Here is a 9113-nt window from a genome sequence, read left to right as displayed (position 1 = left end):
TTTTTTGGTACTTATGTAGTATCTGGGCTGCCGATTTTTTGATTGTATGCCTTAAGTTAAGGCATACAATCAGATGCGATGCGATGCGATATCGCATCGCATCGCATCGCATCGCATCCGATATCGGATGCGATGACCCGATTTTTCCATAGGAATCAATGTTAAAATGATTCCTATGGAAAAATGGGTCCTTTTCATACCCCTACTATCCAAGTGGGCATGGAGTTGGATATAAACCTGTGGCGAGCGTAGCGAGCCACCGAGCCCGAAGCGTGGCGAGCGAAGCGAGCCCCGCGAGGGGACGGTATTCGTCCCCTCGCGGGGCTCGCTTCGCTCGCCACGCTTCGGGCTCGGTGGCTCGCTACGCTCGCCACAGGTTTATATCCAACTCCATGCCCACTTGGATAGTAGGGGTATGAAAAGGACCCATTTTTCCCATTGAATTCCATGTTAAAATGGACTCAGTCCATTTTAACATTGATTCCTATGGAAAAATCGGGTCATCGCATCGCATCGCATCGCATCGAATCGCATGGTCGCATGCGATGCGATGCGATCTCCCGATCCGACCCGATTTAGAAATCGGCAGCCCAGATACTACATAAGTACCATTTTTTTTTTTTTACTGAATGTTTTTATTTTTAAAATGTTTTCTAATTATAGCCTATAGTTCTAATCTTATTGCAATTTAAAGTAAATTTATGTTTATGTTTGATAGGACAAGTTAGACGTCTAATACCCCTTTCACACCGGAAAATGCAGCAACTTGCCCAAGAAAATGGTCCCTGGATCAAGCAGGCACATTCCTGGCTTGGCCCCTTTCACACCACCCTAGTCCCTGCATTTTCTGGTGTGAGGGGGGCAGCGGCCCCCCTATTTGCTGGGCAGCGGGGCGGGAAGCACTGCTGGATTGAAAACATATTGAAAAGACTGCCCAGACACTGATTGGCTGAGAGAGTCTGGCCAGTCTTTTAAAAATGTTTTCAAATCCAGCAGCGCTTCCCACTGCCCGGCAAATAGCGCTACAAGCACCCAGCTGCCGCTGCCCAGATCCCAGCAGTCTGGACCCTGGACCCCGTCACCCGCTGCCCGGACCCTGCTGCCCGGGTAAGTTGGGAGTTCTATTGAAGGTGGGATGTTGTTATGGGCAACAAATTAGATTATATCTATTATTTTCTAAAAGGTGCTAAATAAATGAGAAGTAGAATCTGATTGGTTAATACGGGCAACGTCAATAGAACTCCCATCTTAGTAAATTTACGCCTTGGAGACATCAATTTTGTATTACAATACATCATAAATAATGTACATGGGTTGAATTTTACAGGAATATTAATAAGTATGAGCAAATCAAGCTTAAGAACAAGAGCCACAATACTGTAGTTGCATGTAGACAAAAATTGAAGTGAAAAAAGATTAATGATTTTAAAGAAAAGACAATGCAAATAAACAATTTAGATTTTTTTTTTTTAAGAAAATTAGATTTTGAACCAGTTCCCCATTACTTTGGTTTACAGGCATGGACAAAATAGTAACTATCATTGTCAAAGAGATCCATGGTTGACATATCATTCCGAGGAGTAACTACCAGTTTCTTTATTTCATAACCAGCCTTTATAAAAGCCATCTCCAGGTCATTTTTTGAAATGGCCAAGACAGAGAACTGTTTGTTACCAACACAGTAAAAGGTTGTATTAAGCATACTTATAACCAATAGGTGTCCCCCAGGTTTAATTAAGTTTTTAAAATTTTTCAGAACATTACAATATGATTCCACGTCCTTACAGGGGTTTTCCAGGCAGAGACAGGTGAGGAGACAATCAGCGGGAGGCAGGACAATAGGATCGTATGGGTTTGTTTTCAATGCATCACATTTCAGGACCTGTTTCACCTTACTGCGGAGCTTCTCAGCTTTTTCCTCGAGATTCTCCCTGTAAAAGAAACATAACATACCGTTGTTATTATTATGTATTATATTCTAATATATACCTCCGGTCAGCTCATTTTGCCCACCGCATTGCCCCCCCACCCCCCAGTACACTGAACGAAACAGGTCACGGAGCGCAGACTTCTTCAACCCAGGATGCACATGCTTATGAGCCAATCAGAGCTCGTGTAACATTAGCCAATCAGAGTGGCTGCCGGTAAAGCGAGCTCTGATTGGCTCACCAGCTGGATTTTACTGCATTTTATTTGGCCACAGGTGTCCTGAGTTGAAGAGGCCTGCGCTTTGGGACCAGCTTCATTCAGCGCACTAAGCAGAGTGCAGGCAGCACACCAGAAGAAGAGATGGGGGATCAGGAGCCAGTGGCAGTAAGTCAAGTGAGGGGGGGAGTCCCGGGGCCCAGACTGGAAATCAGTCCCGGGACCCAAAATTCCTAATGGCAGCCCTGGATTTATGGGAGATAAATTCCTGTCCTTTTGTTCATAACACTATGGATATGCACAGGCAGCTGAGCCAATAGTTGTACAGTAGTGATTAGTAAGTGTGCAGTAATGTACATTGTAATTACATTCGGCGAATGCACTGCTAATTTAACAATTTGATTAAAAGCGTTTTGTTGCCGTATGTGCGGCTAAGCAGACACCGTTTCACGCACAGGGACTGTTATAACAGCAGGATTATAATATGCTGAATAATGGATTTTAATGAAAACTATTGAACACTTAGAAGAGTTTATACATAGTCAGTGCCGTCATTTAAATAAATGTAATAGATGCACTGCCAATGCTTTAACTAAAATAAGTTATGTACCATGTTCATTAACCCTTAAATGCATGGTAAATAAATGGCTGTATAATAAATCTAACTTAGTGTGAACAGAGCAGATGACACTGAATGGGTGTAGTCATGAGAACCCAATCACCATGCTTCTGTGTGTGGCAGTTTAGTTATAGATAAATAGTTGTGTTGATAGCTGAACACTTAGCTGACACATCTGCAGTGCTGTAAGCTACAGTGGGTGCCCCTCTGCCGATAAATTAGACAATTTATAGCTTTGAAGATGTTTGCCGTGTATTCGACTGAGAAAACACAGACTCACACACACATTAAGATTAGAGTCCTTATAAGGAATGATAAGACAACACAAAGATATAGTGAATGAGGAGTCACATGGAAGACCCCCGCACGGCTTGAGGTGCTGGTGCACGCTTCGCAAACCGCTTCATCAGGGCAACCTGTCTGGGTGTCCCAGTCTGGTTTAAACGGCAGTTTTTTTTTTCGATCTGGCCAATCTGGCAGCCCCGCATGTGCTTTTTTTAATACACACTTTGTTCCCTATGTTTGTGTTATATGTTTTGTGTTGTTTTTTATATATATCACAGTTTTAATATGAGCTAATAAAAAATTATATTTTATAGTTTATTTTTCTTCTGGTGCACCAATCTGAGATAAACCATACCCTGCTCTAAAATATGTGCATACAGTACATTGCCTTGTGGAAAATCTGCATCTGCTTCCACTGTATGAGCTTGAAATGTGCAGGTCTGAGTTTTTAAGTGAGTTTCTTTACCACCACCTACAAGGCTCTCTCCTCAACCACCGCTCCTTACCTCTCTTCACTGATCTCTATCCACACTCCCTCCCGATTTAGTAGCACATACAAATGCCTATTTAGGACAGAAATCCTAATTGAGTATCAGGGGTTATTCCAGTAAGTGACATGACCAATCAGAGTTAAGATAAGATAAATGAAAGAGAAAATCATGAGCGTACCTTTTGCCTTCAAGCTCACATACATATTTGATAACATGAGTCCAGTCAAAAGCATTGGGATCCTTCCTCAGCCATTTTTGAAGTTCCACAAGGTTTTTTTCAAGAAAATCAGAGGTGATGATGTTGTTAAAGACTTCACAAGCAGAGAGGAGATGGTAGATGGCTGCTCCAGAGCCAATATCAATCAATGTATCTCCTTCTACACAACCTTACAAAATATAATATAAAGAGGACTGTTAGTAGGTACAGTACATGCCATCCATGGCCCTATATTAAAGTGTAAACAGGGATCAAAGCAATAAAGAGCAGATTCCTTTGCACCTTGGTAAAACCATATTGCACTGCTGGTGGGGAAGATTTCAAACATGCAAAGAATTTATATATGAGAGGGGCGCATCCAGATTCAAGTCAAAATTGTAGTGTAAAAATAAAGCTGTCCAGCATTTGTGTTACATGCAAATGTAGCCAGTATTCACCCTGCATGCAATTAAAAAAAAAAATGAAATGCCAGACGCCGGTATGCTGACAGGGGGAAATCGCAAAAAAAGCCCCTTGCAGGCTCGCTGCACTTGTTGTGCTGCAGGCTCAGTGGATCGCTTCACTCACCACAGGTTCTATTCTCCCTCTATGGGTTTGTGGACCCCCAAGAACATAATTAGCCCCTGTTGGTCTGGATCGCAACTGTGGGACAGTAGAACAGTCAGGATGTCGGCATCGGCATTGTGACCACCAGGATCCCAACTGATGGGAAATCAACTGTTACCCTGGCTAGCATTACTGCCTCACAGCACTGAGGTCATGGTTTCGATTCCCATTATAACCCTAACTGTGCAGAGTTTATATATTCTCCCTGTGCTTGCATGGGTTAACTCTGGGTACTCCAGTTTCCACCCACAATTTAAAAGTACAGTATGCCGGTAGGGTAATTGGCTCCCAACAAATTAACCCTAGAATGTCTGTGTGCGCGTGTCAATGTGGTAGGGAATATAGAGTGTAAGCTCCACTGGGGCAGGGACTGATGTGAATGTTCCAATACTGTATTCTCTGTAAAGCGCTGTGGAATATGTGTGTGTGCGCTATATATATATATATATATATATATATATATATATATATATATATATATATATATATATATATATATATAACTGGTAATAAATAAATATATTGTAAATACAAAATGGACTCCATACAGATGAAGCTGCTCTCATCGATCCTGTTCCTGGCGCTCCGATCGCCATGTTACTCCGGCAAATGTGGCACGCGTGCATCAGAGACACTCGTGCGCCCCATTCCTGGCAATGAACGCACAAGTGTGTGAGCTGAATGAAAGCAGCTCCATCTGGGTGTCAGGAAATTACATCCAAACAATCCATAGCCAGCCACCTCTTTTCCCCATACAACGCCCTCCTATTCCTATTACCAAACATGATATCCATTTCCCAAGTATCTATTGAGGAAGTCATGGCCCTCATTTGCCTCATCCCCCCTGCCTTCCTATTTTACCCTTTCCCACCCCACCTCCTTCAACACACTCTCCTTGTGCCTGTTCCTATCTTGCCCCATCCTCAATAACTCCCTCTCAGTAGGCACTGTAGCCTTTCCCTTCAAGCATGCAATTGTCTCTCCTATTCACAAACACTACAATCTAACCTCCATGCTGCTGCCTGGCTCATCTTCCTCCAGAAAAAAACATACTAAATCCACTTTCCCTCTCACAGCCCTTCACTGGCTCCCCTTCCCTTTCAGAATCCAGTTCAAGCTTCTCAGACTCACAAAGTCCTCATCTACCCCTCTCCCATTTACATCTCTGGCCTTATCTCCATTTACCCTCCTGTCTGTCCTCTTTGCTTTGCCATCTCCCCTGCGTACTGACTGTCCACCATCTCCGACTATACCTCCAAGATTATGCATGCAGTGATCTCTTTCTCTGGAATCCTCTACTTCTTCACATCAGACTCTCCACCTCCCTTCAAAATATCAAATGGTCTCTCAAGATGCACTTCTTCACCTAACGAAGCACCCTCTCATTCAAAACTTCTGTTTCAACCCTGTCTGTATGCCCCTCCCCTTAAAAATGTAAGCTCTCATGAGCAGAGCCCTCTTTCCTCATACGCTTCTCCTACTCTTGTACAAACTATCTTCTACTCTCTACTCCCTTTGAAGGCATCAAATCCTTCGGTTTACTGCTACCCTTATACTTTTTTCATTATTATTTGCAGAAGCAGCTATGTTTATATAACCAGTACATGTCCTATATTGTCATATACCTTAAGTTACTGTTCTCTTGTTATGCTTATTTATTCTATAATTGAGCATTGTGTATCCCTTGTGGAGCCATATAATAAAGAATAATAAAACTGAAATGTTGTATTAACTTATCCATTGTTTGTTTGTGTTCAGAGCCGGCGCCACCACTAGGCAGGACTAGGGCGCCGGCCACTGGAGGGCGGTACTGAACCCCCGAGGTACCATAGAGAGGTACCAGAAAGCAGGGAGCGGGGAGCAGGTGAGTATGTAATCCTCCTCCCTCTCCCCTCCCCGACCCCCATCCCACCCGTTAATTAACGCTTCCCCCCCGCGCGCGCCGCCCGCTTCCTGCTCCCCCTGGGGGGATTTCATCGCGGCAGTATCGCCCGCACACCCCCCCCCCCCCGTGACGCAATATCGTCTGCACCATCCCCCCGGCCGGGCGGCGAGGGGGGTTTTGCCTGGGGCGGGCGGGGGGCTTGCACCGGCCCTGTTTGTGTTCTCCGATACATTTTTGTATCTGGTTAATGTTTGATATTTACCTGGGGTAAAGGTCTCGTGAAGATTCCGTAATACAAAGTCTGTCCATTCCCCAGTAAGCTTCCCAACTCCTGGGGTATGGTAGGCACGGTAATAATCTATTGGGTTAAAGTGATCGATGTAGGTCTGCTGGGTGATGATAGGTGTCTCCATGTTGTTCTTTTCTCAGGTTGACTTAAATTCTATCCAACTTCAGTTCGACGCCTTAAGATATAAATTTGAAATCATTCAATTATAAAATTGTTTCGAAAATCTGCCACTATACTCCGTTGTAAAGTGTTTTTTCTGTCCAATTCAAAGCCAAATGTATTTTAATTCAATACATAAAGGATCATTCATATCTACCTATAAGGTGCCCATACACTAGGGTGATATACATGCAATTTGCACAAGCTTGTGCTCCAGTCAGCTGCTCCATCTGGGGTGCTGTCTGGGGCCCCTAAAAGCTTGTTTGCACCCACAGCCACAGTTATTTAATAGACCACCAGAGAAAGATAGAAAGAAGGAAAGAGAAAGAGAGATATAAAGAGAGAGAGAGAAACAGAAAGAAAGAGATAGAGAAAAAAGAGAGAGAGAGAGAGAGAGGGGGGGGAAATGGACAGAGAAAGAGCTAGACTAAAAGAGAGAGAAAGAGTGAGAGAAACAGAGAAAGAGAGAGATAAATAGAGAAAAAGCGAGAAAAAGTGAGAGAGAGAAAGAGATAGACAGCGAAAGAGAGAGAAAGTGAGAGAGATAAAGATAGAGAGAAAGCAAGAGAGAGATAGAAAGAGAGAGTTATAGAGAAATATGGAGAGAAAGAGAAAGAGCGATATAGAGCCTGATTTTGGTTCACTCGCAAAAGCAAATTCTCTCTCTAATGGACAAAACCATGTGCACTGCAGGTGGGGCAGATGTAACGTGTGCAGAAAGAGTTAGATTTGGGTGGGGTTTGTACTTCAAACTGAAATCTATATTGCAGTGTAAAAATAAAGCAGCCAGTATTTGCTCTGCACAAAAACTAAATAACACCCAAATCTAACTCTCTCTGCACATGTTACATCAGCCCCACCTGCAGTGCACATGGTTTTGTGCATTAGAGAGAGAATTTGCTTTTAAGAGTGAACCAGAATCAGGCCCATAGAGAAAAAGAGAAAGAAATAGAGAAGAAGATATATATATAGAGAGAGAGAGAAAGGGAGAGAATGAGAGAGAGAGAAAGAGAGAGAGAGAGAGAGAGAGAGAGAGGGAGAGCTAAAGAGAAAGAGAGAGAAAGAGAAAGAGAGAGAAACTGAGAGGGAGAAAGAGAGAGAAAGCAAGCGAGACAGAGAAAGCAAGAAAGAGAAAGATAAAGAGAGAGAGATAAAGAGAGTGAAAGAGACAGAGACAGAAAGAGAGAGAAAAAGTGAGCGAGACAGAGAAAGCAAGAAAGAGAGAGAAATATAAAGAGAGAGAGAGAGCTAAAGAGAGAGAAAGAAAGAAACAGAAAGAGAGATAGAAAGAGAAAGTAGGAAAGAAAGAGAGAGAGAGAGAAAGGAAGAGAGAGAAAGAGAGAAAAGAGAGAGAAAGCAAAAGAGAGAGAGAGAAAGAGACAGAAAGCGAGTGAGAGAAAGCAAGGAAGAGAGAGAAAGACAAAGAGCACCCACGGAAAGTGAGGAGCACCCCATGGGCCACGGCAGTGGGATTCTAGCAGCGGATATGCCGTCAGCAGCGGGGGTCCCTGCGGCGGATGGGAACTTGTAGCGGTATTAATACCACTGCTAGTTCCCATCTTCCGCAGGGACCCCCGCTGCTGACGGCATATCCGCTTACACCGCATATGCCGCTGCTAGGATCCCCGACGACGAGCAGTGGGTGAGTCCCGGGGAGGAGGGGGAGCAGCCACCGGAAAAACATAAATCGGCGCCCCTGTATATATATATCTTATATATTTGGCTACATCTGTCACTCAAAGTGTGTGAGTGTGTGTATAACAGGAGGGGCACATTGCTCTGTTTCTGGACTTCTCCCTTAATTAATGATTGCCAGCACCTGTGTTGAAGCACCTTTCTAATCAATTAATAACATGTGTGAAACAGGTGATGGCAATCATACATTATGGGCAGTATTCAATGAGCATTTTGGCGATGTGCAGCGAATCCTGTTTAGGATTCGCTGCACATTCGCCACTGCTCGCTGCGTTCCGGAACCTCGCCGGCTCCAGTATTCTACAAGTCAGGGGCTCGCTGCCCCTGACCGGCGAATTTTAACTCGTGTGTCAATGCCGCAGGGAGCCCGAGGATGGCGGCAGGCAGGGAGATGGAAGTCTCCCTGCCTGCCCCAGAACGTTTGTGGGGGGGAGGTGGGCTCCCCGGGTGCCAGGCAGCACAGGCTGCTCCCCGGGGGTGCCAGCAGGGGACCGGGTATATTCACTACACCCGATCATGCATATGTAATGATCGGGTGCAGTGAATATATGAATATCTAATGAGCAGCTCGGCTCCGGCCCCCTGCTGGCTGGTCTGTGTAAAAAAAAAATATATATATATTTTTTTTAAATTAAATATATATTCATGTGCTTACAGCACATGAATAAAAATAGGATTCCCCTCCTCAAAATAAAATTCCTGATATTTTTACACCAAATGTA

The 9113-nt window shown here is 44.0% G+C and overlaps 1 protein-coding gene across 1 annotated transcript; it reads right to left on the bottom strand.

Moving 5' to 3' along the window:
- Nucleotides 1-500: 500 nt before the first annotated feature.
- LOC146042053 (nicotinamide N-methyltransferase-like) lies at nt 501-6661 on the bottom strand. Its single transcript, XM_083161957.1, has 3 exons — nt 6511-6661; nt 3719-3926; nt 501-1931 (listed from the first exon to the last, which is right to left on the bottom strand). The coding sequence occupies exons 1-3, from the start codon at nt 6659-6661 to the stop codon at nt 1502-1504; spliced, it is 789 nt and encodes a 262-aa protein (XP_083018083.1). The 3' UTR covers nt 501-1501.
- Nucleotides 6662-9113: the final 2452 nt, after the last annotated feature.

Source organism: Crinia signifera, chromosome 19 (genome assembly GCF_055691185.1).
Source record: "Crinia signifera chromosome 19, ASM5569118v1, whole genome shotgun sequence".
Taxonomy (NCBI): Eukaryota; Metazoa; Chordata; class Amphibia; order Anura; family Myobatrachidae; genus Crinia; species Crinia signifera.
This window is presented reverse-complemented; position numbering and strand designations above follow the sequence as displayed.

Coding starts and splice junctions, on each gene's coding strand:
- LOC146042053 (XM_083161957.1), bottom strand. CDS start 6,661: ATGGAGACACCTATCATCACCCAGCAGACCTACATCGATCACTTTAAC. Junction 3,927..6,510: donor TCACGAGACCTTTACCCCAG/GTAAATATCAAA, acceptor ATATTTTGTAAG/GTTGTGTAGAAGGAGATACA. Junction 1,932..3,718: donor TGTGAGCTTGAAGGCAAAAG/GTACGCTCATGA, acceptor TTTCTTTTACAG/GGAGAATCTCGAGGAAAAAG.